The sequence below is a fragment of the Polyodon spathula genome, chromosome 14 (assembly GCF_017654505.1).
Source record: "Polyodon spathula isolate WHYD16114869_AA chromosome 14, ASM1765450v1, whole genome shotgun sequence".
NCBI classification, from domain to species: domain Eukaryota; kingdom Metazoa; phylum Chordata; class Actinopteri; order Acipenseriformes; family Polyodontidae; genus Polyodon; species Polyodon spathula.
In genome coordinates this window covers 466,476-487,677 of record NC_054547.1, presented here as the reverse complement: position 1 = coordinate 487,677, position 21,202 = coordinate 466,476, and the positions used below count along the sequence as shown (strand labels likewise).

The window sequence follows — 21,202 nt, the reverse complement described above, 5'->3', positions numbered from 1 at the left end:
GCAGGCTCCTCTCTAGCAGGCTCCCAGGCTCCTCTGCAGGCTCCTCTCCAGGCTCCTCTGCAGGCTCCTCTGCAGGCTCCTCTGCAGGCTCCTCTGCAGGCTCCTCTGCAGGCTCCTCTGCAGGCTCCTCTGCAGGCTCCTCTCCAGGCTCCTCTGCAGGCTCCTCTCCAGGCTCCTCTGCAAGCTCCTCTGCAAGCTCCTCTGCAGCCTCCTCTGCAGCCTCCTCTCCAGCCTCCTCTCCAGCCTCCTCTGCAGGCTCCTCTGCAAGCTCCTCTCTAGCCTCCTCTGCAAGGCTCCTCTGCAAGCTCCTCTCTAGCCTCCTCTCCAGGCTCCTCTCCAGGCTCCTCTGCAAGCTCCTCTCCAGGCTCCTCTTTATTTATTTCTCTATTTATTTTCCTCTACATTAAAACCTCTCCAGGCTCCATCATGCGTCACGCTCCTGACAGGGTGTCGTTACCCCTGCCTGAGTTCAAGCAACAGTTCAGAACTCACAGCTGTGTCTTAAAACCGGGTTTCTAAACAAACCGGGTTTCTAAACAAACCGGGATTCTAAACAAACCGGGTTTCTAAACAAACCGGGATTCTAAACAAACCGGGATTCTAAACAAACCGGGATTCTAAACAAACCGGGTTTCAGAAACAGAGACCTAGTGGGGAACGGGGGGAGGGGCGTGTGTCCTTCGTGCGGCAGGCGCGCTTTGTGATTGGAGGATACGGGGGGAGGCGCGCTTTGTGATTGGAGGACACGGGGGGAGGCGCGCTTTGTGATTGGAGGAGACGTGGAGGAGGGGCGGTGTCCTTCGTAAACAGGCGCGCTTTGTGATTGGAGGACACGGGGGCAGGCGCGCTTTGTGATTGGAGGACACGGGGGGAGGCGCGCTTTGTGATTGGAGGACACGGGGGCGGCGCGCTTTGTGATTGGAGGACACGGGGGGAGGCGCGCTTTGTGATTGGAGGACACGGGGGGAGGCGCGCTTTGTGATTGGAGGACACGGGGGCAGGCGCGCTTTGTGATTGGAGGACACGGGGGGAGGCGCGCTTTGTGATTGGAGGACACGGGGGCAGGCGCGCTTTGTGATTGGAGGACACGGGGGGAGGCGCGCTTTGTGACAGGCGGCGGCGGCGGTGGCGGTGGCGGTGGTGGCGGTTACGGTTACGGTTACGGTTTATTCATTTCTCAGTGGAAGCGAGGGTTGTATTTTCAGTCATGGTTGGCAGGGAGCTGTGTCTGCTCGTCGCTGTGGCGCACTGGGCGGGTCTCTCCGCCGCCGCTTTCTCGCAGTCGATGGACAGCGACTTCACATTCACCCTCCCGGCGGGGCGCAAGGAGTGCTTCTTTCAGACGATGAAGAAGGACGCCTCGCTGGAGATAGAGTACCAGGTGAGGATGCGCAAACGCAGGCTGATCCCGCTTACCGAGGCAATGCCAAGGCTGTATTTAAGTGTAACAGTCTGTTTTATTAAACACGCTATCGGGATTTATCATAGGTCTTACTGCTGTGCTTAAGGTTAGTGCACACACATGAGCAGGTTTCACCCTTATAGGAGGCAGTGTGTCCAGTGGATAAAGAAACGGGCTTGGGACCCTGAGCAAGTCACTGAACCGCCTTGTGCTGCGTCTCTCGGGTGAGACGTTGCTCATAGTAACGGATGCACAGCTCACACAGCCTAGTCTCGTAGCTTGTAAAGCGCTTTGTGGTGGTGGTCCACTATGAAAGGCGCTATATAAAAATAAAGAGTACTGTTATTATTATTATTACTCCTAATGCTTTCCAACTCTTGAATACATTTCGGCTTATTATTATTATTGTTATTATTTTGTTATTATTATTATTATTATTTATTATTATTATTGTTGTTATTGTTATTATTATTGTCAGAGGAGCTCGAAAGATGTCAAAATAGTAGGACGATCATTATTGTGGTGCTATTGCCTTTGCGACGTCGGACCAATAAAAGATTAAAAAATAGGTCTTTGAGCGTGACGACGGCTGCCTAGCGGGAGCGGGGCACCAACCTCCCCCTCCCCTCCCCCCCCACTTCCCCAACGCCCGGGCATACCTATTGTAAACGGGTTGTGTCGACACCTGTTAACGTTATGGTCTTTCACACTGAGTGTTGGCTTAAATTGTAATTATTTAACCATTATTAGCCTAAGCTTCTACATTACACCACACACAACACACGAAGATTAAACCAGTACACACACACACACACAAAGATTAAACCAGTACACACACACACACGAAGATTAAACCAGTACACACACACACACACGAAGATTAAACCAGTACACATACACACACATGAAGATTAAACCAGTACACATACACACACGAAGATTAAACCACACACACACACACACGAAGATTAAACCAGTACACACACACACACGAAGATTAAACCAGTACACACACACACACGAAGATTAAACCAGTACACACACACACACGAAGATTAAACCAGTACACACACACACACACACCAGTACACACACACACACACACGAAGATTAAACCAGTACACATACACACACAAAGATTAAACCAGTACACACACACACACGAAGATTAAACCAGTACACACACACACACGAAGATTAAACCAGTACACACACACACACACGAAGATTAAACCAGTACACATACACACACGAAGATTAAACCAGTACACACACACACACGAAGATTAAACCAGTACACATACACACACGAAGATTAAACCAGTACACATACACACACGAAGATTAAACCAGTACACACACACACACGAAGATTAAACCAGTACACACACACACACACGAAGATTAAACCAGTACACACACACACACACACGAAGATTAAACCAGTACACATGTACACACACGAAGATTAAACCAGTACACACACACCACACGAAGATTAAACCAGTACACATGTACACACGAAGATTAAACCAGTACACATGTACACACACACACAAGATTAAGATTAAACCAGTACACACACACACACACACACGAAGATTAAACCAGTACACACACACACACAAACAAGATTAAACCAGTACACACACACACACACAAATTAAACCATTAACACACAGTACACACACACACACGAAGATTAAACCAGTACACACACACACACGAAGATTAAACCAGTACACACACACACACACAAGATTAAACCAGTACACACACACACACACACACACACGAAGATTAAACCAGTACACACACACACACACAAAGATTAAACCAGTACACACACACACACACACAAAGATTAAACCAGTACACACACACACACACAAAGATTAAACCAGTACACACACACACACGAAGATTAAACCAGTACACATACACACACGAAAGATTAAACCAGTACACACACACACACGAAGATTAAACCAGTACACACACACACACACACAAAGATTAAACCAGTACACACACACACACACACACGAAGATTAAACCAGTACACACACACACACACGAAGATTAAACCAGTACACACACACACACACAAAGATTAAACCAGTACACACACACACACACACGAAGATTAAACCAGTACACACACACACACACACGCTTCTAATTTGGTACATGTGTGTGTGTGGTGTGTGTGCTTATAATTGGTATGTGTGGTGTGTTGCTTCTGAGTACACACACACACACACGAAGATTAAACCAGTACACACACACACACACGATTAAACCAGTACACACACACACACACAAAGATTAAACCAGTACACACACACACACACACACGAAGATTAAACCAGTACACACACACACATGAAGATTAAACCAGTACACACACACACACACACACGAAGATTAAACCAGTACACACACACACACGAAGATTAAACCAGTACACACACACACGAAGATTAAACCAGTACACACACACACACACACGAAGATTAAACCAGTACACACACACACACGAAGATTAAACCAGTACACACACACACACACACAAGATTAAACCAGTACACACACACACACACACACGAAGATTAAACCAGTACACACACACACGAAGATTAAACCAGTACACACACACACACACAAAGATTAAACCAGTACACACACACACACGAAGATTAAACCAGTACACACACACACACACACGAAGATTAAACCAGTACACACACACACACACACGAAGATTAAACCAGTACACACACACACACACACACGAAGATTAAACCAGTACACACACACACACAAAGAAACCAACACCACACACACACACACACGAAGATTAAACCAGTACACACACACACACACAAAGATTAAACCAGTACACACACACACACACACGAAGATTAAACCAGTACACACACACACACACACGAAGATTAAACCAGTACACACACACACACACACGAAGATTAAACCAGTACACACACACACACACACGAAGATTAAACCAGTACACACACACACACGAAGATTAAACCAGTACACATACACACACGAAGATTAAACCAGTACACACACACACACACACGAAGATTAAACCAGTACACACACACACACACACGAAGATTAAACCAGTACACACACACACACGAAGATTAAACCAGTACACACACACACACGAAGATTAAACCAGTACACACACACACACACAAGATTAAACCAGTACACACACACACACACAAAGATTAAACCAGTACACACACACACACACACGAAGATTAAACCAGTACACACACACACACGAAGATTAAACCAGTACACACACACACACACATGAAGATTAAACCAGTACACACACACACACACGAAGATTAAACCAGTACACACACACACACACAAGATTAAACCAGTACACACACACACACGAAGATTAAACCAGTACACACACACACACATGAAGATTAAACCAGTACACACACACACACACACGAAGATTAAACCAGTACACACACACACACACAAAGATTAAACCAGTACACACACACACACACACGAAGATTAAACCAGTACACACACACACACACACGAAGATTAAACCAGTACACACACACACACACAAGATTAAACCAGTACACACACACACACACACACGAAGATTAAACCAGTACACACACACACACACACGAAGATTAAACCAGTACACACACACACACACAAGATTAAACCAGTACACACACACACACGAAAGATTAAACCAGTACACACACACACACACACGAAGATTAAACCAGTACACACACACACACACACACACGCATGAAGATTAAACCAGTACACACACACACACACAAGATTAAACCAGTACACACACACACACACACGAAGATTAAACCAGTACACACACACACACACACGAAGATTAAACCAGTACACACACACACGAAGATTAAACCAGTACACACACACACACACACGAAGATTAAACCAGTACACACACACACACACACGACACACATTAAACCAGTACACACACACACACACACGAAGATTAAACCAGTACACACACACACACACGAAGATTAAACCAGTACACACACACACAAAGATTAAACCAGTACACACACACACACACACACAAGATTAAACCAGTACACACACACACACACACACATTAAACCAGTACACACACACACACACACACGAAGATTAAACCAGTACACACACACACACACGAAGATTAAACCAGTACACACACACACACACAAGAAGATAAAACCAGTACACACACACACACGAAGATTAAACCAGTACACACACACACACACGAATTAAACCAGTACACACACACACACACATGAAGATTAAACCAGTACACACACACACACACATTAAACCAGTACACACACACACAAAGATTAAACAAGTACACACACACACACACGAAGATTAAACCAGTACACACACACACACACACAAGATTAAACCAGTACACACACACACACGAAGATTAAACCAGTACACACACACACACACACACGAAGATTAAACCAGTACACACACACACACACGAAGATTAAACCAGTACACACACACACACACGAAGATTAAACCAGTACACACACACACACACACAAGATTAAACCAGTACACACACACACGAAGATTAAACCAGTACACACACACACACACAGAAGATTAAACCAGTACACACACACACACACACACGAAGATTAAACCAGTACACACACACACACACACGAAGATTAAACCAGTACACACACACACACACACGAAGATTAAACCAGTACACACACACACACACGAAGATTAAACCAGTACACACACACACACACACGAAGATTAAACCAGTACACACACACACACGAAGATTAAACCAGTACACACACACACACACACGAAGATTAAACCAGTACACACACACACACACAAGATTAAACCAGTACACACACACACACGAAGATTAAACCAGTACACACACACACACACGAAGATTAAACCAGTACACACACACACACACACGAAGATTAAACCAGTACACACACACACACACACGAAGATTAAACCAGTACACACACACACACACACGAAGATTAAACCAGTACACACACACACACACAGATTAAACCAGTACACACACACACACACACGAAGATTAAACCAGTACACACACACACACACGAAGATTAAACCAGTACACACACACACACACACGAAGATTAAACCAGTACACACACACACACACAAAGATTAAACCAGTACACACACACACACACACGAGATTAAACCAGTACACACACACACACACAAGATTAAACCAGTACACACACACACACACACGAAGATTAAACCAGTACACACACACACACACACACGAAGATTAAACCAGTACACACACACACACATGAAGATTAAACCAGTACACACACACACACACGAAGATTAAACCAGTACACACACACACACACACGAAGAATAAACCAGTACACACACACACACACACCGAGATTAAACCAGACACACACAACACGAAGAAGATTAAACCAGTACACACACACACACACACACGAAGATTAAACCAGTACACACACACACACACGAAGATTAAACCAGTACACACACACACACGAAGATTAAACCAGTACACACACACACACACACACGAAGATTAAACACACACACACACACACACGAAGATTAAACCAGTACACACACACACACACGAAGATTAAACCAGTACACACACACACACACAAAGATTAAACCAGTACACACACACACACACAAAGATTAAACCAGTACACACACACACACACACACGAAGATTAAACCAGTACACACACACACACACAAAGATTAAACCAGTACACACACACACACACACGAAGATTAAACCAGTACACACACACACACACAATTAAAGATTAAACCACACACACACAAAGATTAAACCAGTACACACACACACACACACGAAGATTAAACCAGTACACACACACACGAAGATTAAACCAGTACACACACACACACACACACGAAGATTAAACCAGTACACACACACACACGAAGATTAAACCAGTACACACACACACACACGAAGATTAAACCAGTACACACACACACACATGAAGATTAAACCAGTACACACACACACACGAAGATTAAACCAGTACATACACACACACACATGAAGATTAAACCAGTACACACACACACGAAGATTGGCATGTCAGATCATATTTAACTTTTTGTTGTTTTCTTTCCTTGCTCATAGAGCAAAGCTGGGGCAGTGTTGATAGCTGTATTGCTGATTCTTGCTCTCCCCTCTCTCTGTTGATAGCTCTGTGTTTCTGATTGTTGCTCTCCCCTGTCTCTGTTGCTGATTCTTGCTCTCCCCTCTCTCTGTTGATAGCTCTGTGTTTCTGATTCTTGCTCTCCCCTCTGTCTCTGTTGCTGATTCTTGCTCTCTCCTCTCTCTGTTGATAGCTGTGTTGCTGATTCTTGCTCTCCCCTCTGTTTGTAGCTCTGTGTTGCTGATTCTTGCTCTCCCCTCTCTCTGTTGATAGCACTCTGTGGCTGATTCTTGCTCTCCCCTCTCTCTGTTGATAGCTCTGTGTTTCTGATTGTTGCTCTCCCCTCTGTCTCTGTTGCTGATTCTTGCTCTCCCCTCTGTTTGTAGCTCTGTGTTGCTGATTCTTGCTCTCCCCTCTCTCTGTTGATAGCACTCTGTGGCTGATTCTTGCTCTCCCCTCTCTCTGTTGATAGCTCTGTGTTTCTGATTGTTGCTCTCCCCTCTGTCTCTATTGCTGATTCTTGCTCTCTCCTCTCTGTCTCTGATCTCGCAGGTACTAGACGGGGCAGGCCTGGATGTGGATTTCTATCTCGCCTCTCCGTCGGGGAATGTGCTGGTCAGTGATCGCAGGAAGTCGGACGGAGTCCACACGTGAGTAAGCAGTGAACTCCTGGATCGACGTGGCCTCCCGGCTCGCTCTCCTCTCCCCTGTCCACACCTGTGCCTTGTTCTCTGCTCCAGCCTCTTCCCCGACCAGTGGTGTATTGATCACAGTGCCAGGATGTCACATTTCTGTGTTTCATTGTTATGTTTTTTCTTTGGCAGTAAATGCATCATGTTGCCTTTGCTATTGCGTGGATGGGAATACAACTCCCATTGCATAGAAGTTTGATCCATTCCTGGTTTTTACTAGGAGTTTAATAAGACACACCTGAGCTTGTTGTCTATACACATGGTGGCTAATGAAGCTCGTAGTAAAATCTGGGATGGGTGAGTCTGCTGTGCAGTAGGAGTCTTATTCCCATGCCTGGTGTGTTCGTGTCTCTCTCTCTAGGGTGGAGACAGAGGACGGGGATTACATGTTCTGTTTTGACAACTCCTTCAGCTCGATCTCGGAGAAGATCATTTTCTTTGAGCTGATCCTGGATAACATGGATGGCGAGGGAGGGGAGGACCCCGAGGACTGGAGGGAGTACGTGCACGGCACTGACCTGCTGGACATGAAGCTGGAGGATATCCTGGTATGGGCATGGGGGCAGTGGGTTTGAGTAGCGCAGTGGTTAGAGAAGGCACTGGGTTTGAGTAGCTCAGTGGTTAGAGAAGGCACTGGGTTTGAGTAGCTCAGTGGTTAGAGAAGGCACTGGGCACTGGGTTTGAGTAGCTCAGTGGTTAGAGAAGGCACTGGGCACTGGGTTTGAGTAGCTCAGTGGTTAGAGCTCAGTGGTTAAGGCACTGGGCAGCTGGGTTTGAGTAGCTCAGTGGTTAGAGAAGGTGCTGGGCACTGGGTTTGAGTAGCTCAGTGGTTAGAGAAGGCACTGGGTTTGAGTAGCTCAGTGGTTAGAGAACGTGCTGGGCAGTGGGTTTGAGTAGCTTAGTGGGTACAGTGCTGGGCACTGGGTTTGAGTAGCTCAGTGGGTTCTTGCTGCTGATTGGCTGTAGCACTGGGCTGTTTTCTCTTCCTGGATACACAGCAAGGTCTCTCTGCCCTGCAAACAGGAAGGTCAGGCTGTCTCTTGGCAGGCAAGTCCAGCTCTGCATTATGTGCATTCTGTGGCTCTCTAGTTTCAGGAGGGAATATTTATTTAATGAGAACAGCTTAACATGAGAGAAGTCAGGGTGACAGTCACGGATTAATGAGTAAACCAGCTGGAATCAGTCCCCCTCTTACCTGACTTGTTGGCTGTGTGTAGAGTGACTACAGAGCTCCTCATATAGCCAGGCTGAAACAGTGAGTCTGTGAGGAGTTTCAGACACATCCAGTAACCCTAAACTGTCCACCTTATTATTATTTCAACCACTGTTAGTTTTGTGTCTTTAGTCTGAATCCGGTGTGCTGTTGTATCTCAGTGTAACTGGACTGTCCTCTCCCCCTCTCTCAGGATGCGATGAACAGCGTGAAGGCTCGGCTGGGTAAGAGTGTGCAGATCCAGACGCTGCTGCGTGCCTTCGAGGCGCGGGACCGCAACCTGCAGGAGAGCAACTCGCAGCGCGTCAACCTGTGGAGCTTCACTAACCTGCTGGTCATGGTGCTGGTGTCAGGGGTGCAGGTCTACCTGCTGCGGAGCCTGTTCGAGGACAAGAGGAAGAGCCGCACGTAGCGCCAGCCCCCCAGACACACCACCCGCCCCGGGACGAGGACACAACCACTTTGTTACTGGTTTTGAATTTTTTTTTTTTTTTTAAATACAACAATACAACTTCTCTCTCTAGCTGCCCTGTGGGTCCCGGAGCTGCCTCTCCTCTCTCTAGTTGCCCTGTGGGTCCCGGAGCTGCCTCTGCTCTCTCTAGTTGCCCTGTGGGTCCCGGAGCTGCCTCTCCTCTCTCTAGCTGCCCTGTGGGTCCCGGAGCTGCCTCTCCTCTCTCTAGCTGCCCTGTGGGTCCCGGAGCTGCCTCTCCTCTCTAGCTGCCCTGTGGGTCCCGGAGCTGCCTCTCCTCTCTCTAGCTGCCCTGTGGGTCCCGGAGCTGCCTCTCCTCTCTCTAGCTGCCCTGTGGGTCCCGGAGCTGCCTCTCCTCTCTCTAGCTGCCCTGTGGGTCCCGGAGCTGCCTCTCCTCTCTCTAGCTGCTTGTGGGTCTTTCAGACTTTCAGGTAGAGAGGCGTTCTCGGGAGACCCCACTGGAAAGTGGGCTGCTTCTTCATGGGTTTAGCTGCACTTGTTTTTTTAGTTTTATTTTTTCTGCTACCCAGATCCTCCTAGCAAAAGAACCTCACAGGATCACACCCTCATGTCTATGCCTGGCCTTCAGTTTCTGTCCCTGTGTTGGGGACGAGAAGCCACAAACACAAACCACACCCTCTGTGCTGCTGAGAGCAGTCATTGCTCAATCCTGCTGCCCACTGCCAGCTGTATAATCAGAAACAAAGAGATTCCTTCAAGCAGTTGTTCCAGCTCTTCTGCACGGCATTAGAGATGCAGGAGTTATCTAGTGGACTGTTACGAGAGTTTTCTGGTCTGCCTGCATAGATAGAGGCTCTCCAGAGCTTGTTGCTGCTTCTGCCTGGAAAGACAAGACTCTGTACTGCAGGCAGAGTAACTGCCCCTGCCCCGCCCCTCTCAGATTGCCCTTACACTTTCTCTGCTGCTCACAGTGTAACACAAGGAGTACAGAAACAATGACAGTGAGAGCTACTTCTCACACTTTTGTAATGGGAATATTTTATAGGCAATAGATCTGCTTTGTAAAGGGAGCCCTGTACTCGTCATCTGCATTGTGTTGATGCAGACTGCAAGTCTCTGTCAGCCCCAGTTAAAGAAGTGCTGATTGCAGTGGAGGTGCCCGGCCATGGCTCTCAGCCTCCAGGGTTCTCTTAAAATCTCTTCACATGTATAATGTTTTATTTTTAAAGTCCATTGATCAGTTACTGCAGCTACAGACTGACGTTGAAGTCTGTGAGTGCTGCCTTTGTATGTGCCCTGGAAACCAGTATAGATTTAAAATGCGTAGAGATATATTTTTAGTTGAAACAAAAGTAAAAACCGGCTGTAGTGTTGGTGGAGTGCTGGGGCTGACAAGCCCTGATTTAGTGCAGCAGAGAGGTCCTCTCCAGCGCAGAGTAGAGCATGTGTTCACACTGCACCCTCCTCGCATGCACTGCACAATTCTGCAATAACGCTTGGAAAATGAAACATACAAGAAAAAAAAAAAAATCAACTGTAGTTTGTTGGATCTTATGAGTAAAATCCACTTTCAGTAACTCGCAAAAGTTAAAAAATAATAATTAGAAACGCTTCTACTAATCTAGAATGATAAAGTTTCACAAAGTAAAGGTTTTATTTAAACAATGGAATAAATGCAAGTCAATGTTGGAAGCAAAAACCTGGTCCAGGTATTTATTCTCAGCAGGTAATCCCTCCCTCAGTCACAGTGCTGCTTCAACACTGAAGTGCAGTCATTGTCCTCATCTAAACGAGCACCACCTGCTGGGCTGACTGCGCGCTGCAGCCTTTCACTTGCCGACTGGAACAGAAATGAACCCATTAATGACAAACTGGGACAGGGTAAAGATGATAGTTTTGGGCATGCCTTTGTCAGATAAAATCTTTTATCTTCCCAGACCCAGCTTCCTGATTCAGATTTTCTTGTTGAATAATCTCTGCACAGTTTGTCCTGGATTTTATACATCCAAATGATTTCTAAAACACTGCAGTTTAACATTGGGGCTTCAGAAAACAGGCATTTCATGGTGAACTGTTCTGCTTAAAGCCATGTGCTCCCATCTGTAAAGGTACTGAATCGACTGCATCGGCCAGTCTGGGAATTCAGGAGCTCTTTGTGCCTTTTAAAAAGTGACAAATAGGAATTGCTGCTGAAAATTCAACAGAGTGGAAAACAGGCCGAGTCCTGGTGAAAGTCCTGCTCTACCGCGCAGCATTGTCAAGACAATGTAACTCATCCTGAGAAAAGCAAACTGGTTGTAATGAAATGTTCAGAACCTGTAAAGATGTGGGTTTGGATAATGAAATGCTCCTAATTTTCTCCTTGATGGTTTTTTTTGTTTGTTTTTGTTTTTTTCTGAGCTTCCTTACTTGTGGGGTTTGAACTCCGGAGATTGAATCCTTAGGCAGCAAGGGGGGACCTGACTCTGCAGCTCCATAGTGAGCCCTGACAACACAGAGTCATACAGACAGCATGGGCAGGGGAGTCACTGCACACTGATGCAGACAGCATGGGCAGGGGAGTCACTGCACACTGATACAGACACATGGGCAGGGGAGTCCACACTTCACAGACAGACAGCATCTCCAGTAGAGAAGGGCAATGAATTCCTCAAGTTACCTTTGTGTCGGGGCTCCTCTCTGCAGTGGGGGTGACAGCAGCACAGTGGAAGAGCCCTTGCTTTGGGGGACCCAGCTCCAGCCGATGAGGTCGTACCAGCCACCGCCGCACAGTTTGGGCAGGGCCAGGGTGTTGACAGTCCTACCTTAAAAGCAGACAGAAAGAGGAGGGTCTCAGGCAGTGGGAGGGGACCAATTTGTATTTTACACAAGCAGCACCAGCAGAGCAGTGTGTGAGCAGAGCAGAGCAGGGGGTGTGTGAGAAGCAGTAGGGCACTCACCTGGAACGATCCCTTTGCAGTGGATGATGCCCGGCCCCTCCACAGCCACTGGACATAAGGGCTTCAGCCTGGCCGAGAGAACACACACAGACACACGGGTCAGTCAGCACACCCAGGGGCCACCTTCTCAAGGGTCAGCAGACAGGATAAGCGGGGTTGCTTTGCATTGTTTTCTACTTTAAATGTTGATGTTATTGGAATGACCCTCTGGGTGGCAAACAGTGCATCACAGACCTGTTTCCTGTCACAGTCTCCGTGTCTCACACCTGTTTCCTGTGGATATCATCCACCACGTACCCTCCAGTGATGCATCGAGAATTGTAATTCCCCCTGTATAATAACCCCAGTGTCCAGCAATATTATACAAAAAAGTCATTTTGTGCATTTTACATGCAGGCTGGCATTGAATGAATAGCAAAATGATAGAGAGAGTGTGAGTGTTCATTAAGCATTGTGTGAGCCGATTGACGTGTTGAGTTCCACTCCCTCTCCTCACCTGGCTTTGCGCAGCTGGCTGCACCTGGCCTGCGCTCCCCTCATCCTCGGCTGATCCTGCTGATCCACAATCTCCATGCCTGGGTCTGTGCCAGGCCCGTCCTGTGACTGAACACAACAGAACAGAACCTCGCTGTCAAACTGGACCTGTGAGCCACACGCACGGGATACGGTGGCTGATTCTCGGTTCTGATTGACAGCGGTTCTGACCGGCCCATCGGTTTGGAGGGGTCCTTCCTAAGCAGACATGTCGTCTCGTGACCTTAGCAGTGACGCTTTTCACTTGATGTATTTTTAAAGTTACGGAAAATCATTTGCGGGAGCACATCAAAAATGTGAGCTATCATTGATGGGGATGGGTGGGGTATTTAAACTGTGCTCTCTTATATTAGATACAGAGTCATGTTCCTTTTTCACATTCTGGCAGGGCTTGAAACTCACCCTAGCCCTGCACCCAGTCCTGGGTTTCTACCTACAATGAAGTATATTACTGAAATGATCAGGAGCTGGGAGTTTGATGATGTTAAATACATTGTTCCTCCCTTACAGCTGCATGAGTAACTGCTCCTAACAGTAACCGGACAGACTCACAGGTTAGGGTTAGGGATAGTCTTCGTGCTGTGATGAGAAATGCAATCAGACCATTCAGAACACATTTACAAGGGTCTGATTGTTCAAACTCCTCCTGACACCTGCCTGCTCATTTCAATGGTATATCTGAGTTCTGAAATGCAGGACTTGGTGCAGCAGGGCTGCTGCAAGCTTCATGCTGATTCTTATACACTTTGGTTTTGTGAAGGCAGTTGGCACTTACCCCTGGCTTCTCTGTCCCTCTGGCAGTGCCTGTCTGAGGCTGACATGCCTGGGAGCTGTGCTTGAAGGGCGAGGACATCATGAGGTAGAAGGATTTCCTCCGAGCAGACTCGCTAAGGGACAGGGTGAACCCTGGCTTCCATCTCTGCCCTGCCAACCATGACCTGACAAAACAGATGTGGGATTCGTACAGGAGAAGCATTCATTTCATACAAGCACTTCAAACACTGCTCTGTGCAATCATACAGGAGCGGCATTCATTTCATACAAGCACTTCAAACACTGCTCTGTGCAATCATACAGGAGCAGCATTCATTTCATACAAGCACTTCAAACACTGCTCTGTGCAATCATACAGGAGCAGCATTCATTTCATACAAGCACTTCAAACACTGCTCAGTGCAATCATACAGGAGCAGCATTCATTTCATACAAGCACTTCAAACACTGCTCTGTGCAATCATACAGGAGCAGCATTCATTTCATACAAGCACTTCAAACACTGCTCAGTGCAATCATACAGGAGCAGCATTCATTTCATACAAGCACTCCAAACACTGCTCAGTGCAATCTCATACAGGAGCAGCATTCATTTCATACAAGCACTTCAAACACTGCTCAGTGCAATCTCATACAGGAGCAGCATTCATTTCATACAAGCACTTCAAACACTGCTCTGTGCAATCATACAGGAGCAGCATTCATTTCATACAAGCACTTCAAACACTGCTCTGTGCAATCATACAGGAGCAGCATTCATTTCATACAAGCACTTCAAACACTGCTCTGTGCAATCATACAGGAGCAGCATTCATTTCATACAAGCACTTCAAACACTGCTCTGTGCAATCATACAGGAGCAGCATTCATTTCATACAAGCACTTCAAACACTGCTCTGTGCAATCATACAGGAGCAGCATTCATTTCATACAAGCACTTCAAACACTGCTCTGTGCAATCATACAGGAGCGGCATTCATTTCATACAAGCACTTCAAACACTGCTCTGTGCAATCATACAGGAGCAGCATTCATTTCATACAAGCACTTCAAACACTGCTCTGTGCAATCATACAGGAGCAGCATTCATTTCATACAAGCACTTCAAACACTGCTCTGTGCAATCATACAGGAGCAGCATTCATTTCATACAAGCACTTCAAACACTGCTCTGTGCAATCATACAGGAGCAGCATTCATTTCATACAAGCACTTCAAACACTGCTCTGTGCAATCATACAGGAGCAGCATTCATTTCATACAAGCTTCAAACACTGCTCTGCAATCTCATACAGGAGCAGCATTCATTTCATACAAGCACTTTAATTCTAAAACATATAATTTCAATGCAGGAATGCTGAATATACGAACCTCTACATATCTCTTTGGTGCAGTTTATCCACTCGCACACTTACTCTCACACTCACTCAATGACACACACACTCTCACACTCACTCAATGACATACTCACTCTCACACTCACTCTCACACTCACTCCCACCAGCCCCCCCACCCCCCACCTGTGCAGTCTCTGCTGTGAAGAGTCTCTCTGCCCGTCCTGTTCTCCAGGAATCGAGCTGCTGGGCTGCACCCAGGTGTGGGGCAGCCTGTCGATCTGCACTGTGGCCACCTGTGGGGGAGAAGGGAGGGGAGCACTCAGAGGATCCAGGGAGCAGCCAGACCCTGCACTGCCCAGAACAGCAAACACCCCACCCTGGTGAAGCACACTGGAAAACTAACCCTTAGAAAAGTGTCCCATAGTAAAAGAACAGCAAAGTTTAATTGTAAAAACAATATCACAAACCAGGGCAAGCTATAGTAAGTGTAGAGTATAACCCTAACCCCAACCCCAATCCTAACCCTAACCCCAATACCAACCCCCTAACCCTAACCCCAACCCAACCCTAACCCTAACCCCAACGCCAACCCTAACCCAACCCCAATCCTAACCCTAACCCCAAATCCCAACCCTAACCCCAACCCCAATCCTAACCCTAACCCCTATCCCAATACTAACCCAAACCCTAACCCTAACCCCAACCCCAATCCTAACCCTAACCCCAACCCCAATCCTAACCCCAACCCCTATCCCAATCCTAACCCTAACCGCAACCACAATCTCAATACAACCCTAACCCCAATCCTAACCCTAACCCCAATTCTAACCCTAACCCCAATCCTAACCCCTATCCCAATCCTAACCCCAATCCTAACCCTAACCACAATCTCAATACCAACCCTAACCCCAATCATAACCCTAACCCCAACCCCAACCCCAACCATAATCCTAACCCTAACCCCAATGCCAATCCTAACCCTAACCCCAATCCTAACCCTAACCCTAACCCCAACCCTAACCCTAACCCTAACCCCATGCTAACCCCAACCCCAACCCCAATCCTAACCCTAACCCAACCCTAAGCCAAACCCCAATCCCAACCCTAACCCCAGCCCCTATCCTAACCCCAACCCTAACCCTAACCCCAACCCCTATCCCAATCCTAACCCCAACCCTGGAAAGCTTTTACAAGAGGAGACCCCACACCAATAGGAAGGATCTGCACAGGAAAGGGCTGTTCAGAATCTCAACACAAACCCGCACCTGAACAGCACAAAATTGATCAGCCACAGTGTGTATAGGTAACAAGCTCAGGTGTGTCTCGTTAAACTCATAGTAAAAACAGGAACAGATCAAACCGCTATGCAATGGGAGTCTAATTCCGGCTGGCACCTCCCCTCCCCCTCGTCACAATTCTCAGCACATCCACACTGCAGAGTATTGCATCTGAAGCCGCTAGAGGGCGCTGTGACATCATGAAGATGCCGAGGCGCAGACTGTCACACAGGCAGCGGAGTGCACCAACACTTCCGGAGTTCTCTCTCTCGCCATGTTTAAAATGTATTTATTAATTACTTAATTCATGTATTTATTATTTTAACTAACGAGCAGCAAGAGAGCAGACTAAGACAGCGTCTTTTATGCCATTCCGACGGCGAACGAGGCTGATTTAGCAGCAGCAGTCGGTGAGTATCGTCTGTTTGTATTTCACGCATAGCAAATGTTTGCGATGAATTAAAGAGCCCATGGCTGAGTGCAGGGAGATCACGCTGCAGATTGCAGAATCGGACCAATTTATCCAACCCATCGGTCAGATTGTGCACAGAAAGATCTCCGTGAACGCAGCCGCTCTCTTCACATACAGAAAAGCCGTCGCGATAGTTCTAGTTATATACACTGTCAAATAATATCAAAGGTAGAGGCGAGAGCGCTCTTGCTCGTATATTATAATAAGGGCTTCAAGCTTTCGGTTTTTACCGATAATAACGGGAAAAAACACCCCGAAGACCTATTTAGAAAGGTCTTTTTTTTTTAAACCGATAAACACACCCGAACCGAACAAAAAAAAAAATGAAAACCTTAACTATAATGAATAGCTTGTGTTACCTGCTCATTGTGATATTAATGTGATATATATACTAGTTGCAGCTTCAAGCTCCCTGCCCCTGGGAGCTGCTAACACTCATGGGAGGGTTGATCGGGCTGATCGGGCTGATCCACCATTCAGAGTGAAGAAACAGCTACTTGGGTTTGTAATGTTTGCTGCTTAGACTCTGTGGAGAACAGCGATCCACACAAGCCCAAGCAGCTGCTGCTTCACTTGTGTCGCTCTGAATGGTAAGTCAGCCCAATCAACACTAACGACCCTTCACTGTGGAGAGTGACGCAGTGATCGCTCATGCAGCTGTCTCGTCAGTAACTCTGATTGGAATGCTTGTCCAGCAGGCTCTGTGTGTGTTGGCCCCTCACTGCGGTGTGATGGGGGCGGAGGGAGAGCCCGGGCCCCCCCCCGTGGTGCCCTGGAAGAAGGTCCTGTACGAGCAGCAGCCCTTCCCTGACAACTATGTGGACCGGCGCTTCCTGGAGGAGCTGCGCAAGAACATGTACGTGCGCCACTACCGGTACTGGAACGTGGTGTACGAGTCGGGGCTGGTGGCGCAGCAGCTGTCCTGCGTGTGCATCTTCGTCCTTCTCTGGGGGTACATGGACCAGGGGCTGCTCTCCCCGCACTGGCTCATTGTCGCTGGGCTGGTCTGCTCCCTGGTTGGCTACGTGCTGTATGACCTGGTGGACTGGGGGAGGGGCCGGGTGCGGTGTGGGCGGAGCCGCTGGGCTGACCTGAAGAGCACGGTCATCTTCCTGGCGTTCACGTACGGCTTCTCACCCGTGCTCAAGACCCTGACCGAGGCTGTGAGCACCGACACCGTCTATGCCATGGCCTCCCTCATGCTGCTCGCCCACTTGGTGTTCTTTGAATACGGCGCCCCGCCCGACATGGTGTCCAGCGGCTTCTCCCTCAACGTGGCCATCTTCGCCTCGGTCTGCCTGGCCTCACGGCTGCCCGGCCCGCTCCACGCCTTCGCCACCGTCACCTGCGCCATCCAGGTGTTCGCTCTCTGGCCCACGCTGCTCCGCAGGCTCAAGGCCAGCGCCCCCTGTGGCTACGTGGCGGCCGTGGCGCTGGTGTGCATGGCGGCCGTGGCGGGCACGCTGAGTGTCTCAGCTGTGGGTGCCGTGCTTCTCGCCCTGCTCCTGCTCTCTGTCTCCCTGCTCTGCCCTCTCCTGCTCATCCGCCTGCAGCTCTACAAGGACAACATCCACGGGCCCTGGGACGAGGCCGAGATCAAGGAGGACCTGTCCCGCTTCCTGCAGTGAGAACCGGAGCAACTCGCACTGACTCACTCAGAGACTCGCTCTCGCAGACCAGAGACTCACACTCTCGCAGACCAGAGACTCACTGACAGACCAATCAGAGACACACTCTCGCAGACCAGAGACTCACTGACAGACCAATCAGAGACACACTCTCGCAGACCAGAGACTCACTGACAGACCAATCAGAGACACACTCTCGCAGACCAGAGACTCACTGACAGACCAATCAGAGACACACACACTCGCAGACCAGAGACTCACTGACAGACCAATCAGAGACACACTCTTGCAGACCAGAGACTCGCTGACAGACCAATCAGAGACTCACGCTCTCGCAGACCAGAGACTCACTGACAGACCAATCAGAGACTCACTGTCTCGCAGACCAGAGACTCACTCTCTCGCAGACCAGAGACTCACTGACAGATTCACTCAGAGACTCACTCTCTCGCAGACCAGACTCACACTCTCGCAGACCAGAGACTCACTGACAGACTCATTCAGAGACTCACTCTCTTGCAGACCAGAGACTCACGCTCTCGCAGACCAGAGACTCACGCTCTCGCAGACCAGAGACTCACTGACAGACCAATCAGAGACACACTCTCGCAGACCAGAGACTCACTGACAGACTCAATCAGAGACACACACTCTCGCAGACCAGAGACTCACTGACAGACTCACTCAGAGACTCACTCTCTCGCAGACAAGAGACTCACTGACAGACTCACTCAGAGACTCACTCTCTCGCAGACCAGAGACTCACTGACAGACCAATCAGAGACTCACTCTCTCGCAGACCAGAGACTCGCTGACAGACCAATCAGAGACTCACGCTCTCGCAGACCAGAGACTCACTGACAGACTCACTCAGAGACTCACTCTCGCAGACCAGAGACTCACGCTCTCGCAGACCAGAGACTCACTGACAGACTAATCAGAGACACACACTCTCGCAGACCAGAGACTCACTGACAGACCAATCAGAGACTCGCTCACTCACCCAAGCGCAGGACACTGCTGAGGGAGTCATTCAGACACTGCACTCTGGTGCCAGGACTTGGTGTAGATTGACTGAATGCAAATTACAGCAAAGCAGGAGTCCTGCAGTGTTCTCAGCACACAGCTCAGCACACACCACACAGCACAGCAGCACACAGCACACAGCTCAGCACACACCACACAGCTCAGCACACAGCACAGCACACAGCACACAGCACACAGCGCACATCACACAGCACAGCACACACACACAGCACACAACACAGAACACACACACAGCACAGCACACAGCACAGCACACACCACACAGCACACAGCACACAGCACACAGCACACAACACACAGCTCAGCACAGCACACAGCACACAACACACAGCACACAGCACACAGCACAGCACACAGCACACAGCACACAGCACAGCACACACCACACAGCACACCACACAGCACAGCACACAGCACACAACACACAGCTCAGCACACAGCACACAACACACAGCACACAACACACAGCACAGCACACAGCACACAGCACAGCACACAGCACAGCACACAGCGCACATCACACAGCACAGCACACACCACACAGCACACAACACACAGCACACAACACAGCTCAGCACACAGCACACAGCACACAGCACACAGCACACAGCACACAACACACAGCACAGCACACACACACAGCACAGCACACAGCACACAGCACACAGCACACAGCACACAGCACACAGCACACAGCACACACAGCACACACACACAGCACACAGCACACACAGCACAGCACACACACACACACACACAGCACACAAACTCAACACACAGCACAGCACACAGCACACAGCACACACACACACAGCACACACAGCACACACACACAGCACACAGCACACAGCACACAGCACAGCACACACCACACAGCACACAGCACACAACACACAGCACACAACACACAGCACAGCACACAGCACACAGCTCAGCACACACCACACAGCACAGCACACAGCACAGCACACAGCACACATCACACAGCACAGCACACAACACACAGCACACAACACACAGCTCAGCACACAGCACACAGCTCAGCACACAGCACAGCACACAGCACACAACACAGCACATAGCACAGCATAGCATAGCACACAGCACAGCACACAGCACACACCA

General features: G+C 48.4%; 2 protein-coding genes across 3 annotated transcripts; both read left to right on the top strand.

The window, feature by feature from the left end:
* Positions 1 to 1,109: 1,109 nt before the first annotated feature.
* Positions 1,110 to 12,428, top strand: LOC121326796 (transmembrane emp24 domain-containing protein 5-like). The gene is made up of 4 exons (XM_041270305.1): positions 1,110 to 1,381; positions 8,287 to 8,384; positions 8,788 to 8,974; positions 9,833 to 12,428. The coding sequence occupies exons 1-4, from the start codon at positions 1,208 to 1,210 to the stop codon at positions 10,049 to 10,051; spliced, it is 678 nt and encodes a 225-aa protein (XP_041126239.1). The 5' UTR covers positions 1,110 to 1,207; the 3' UTR covers positions 10,052 to 12,428.
* A 4,334-nt stretch (positions 12,429 to 16,762) lies between these two features.
* On the top strand, positions 16,763 to 20,227 carry pigc (phosphatidylinositol glycan anchor biosynthesis, class C). Of its 2 annotated transcripts, none has more exons than XM_041271331.1 (2): positions 16,763 to 17,340; positions 18,101 to 20,227. In XM_041271331.1, the coding sequence occupies exon 2, from the start codon at positions 18,134 to 18,136 to the stop codon at positions 19,028 to 19,030; it is 897 nt and encodes a 298-aa protein (XP_041127265.1). In that variant the 5' UTR covers positions 16,763 to 17,340; positions 18,101 to 18,133; the 3' UTR covers positions 19,031 to 20,227. The 2 variants fall into 2 exon arrangements, with proteins under 2 accessions (XP_041127265.1, XP_041127266.1); XM_041271332.1 differs by having other exon boundaries at positions 18,098 to 20,227.
* Positions 20,228 to 21,202: the final 975 nt, after the last annotated feature.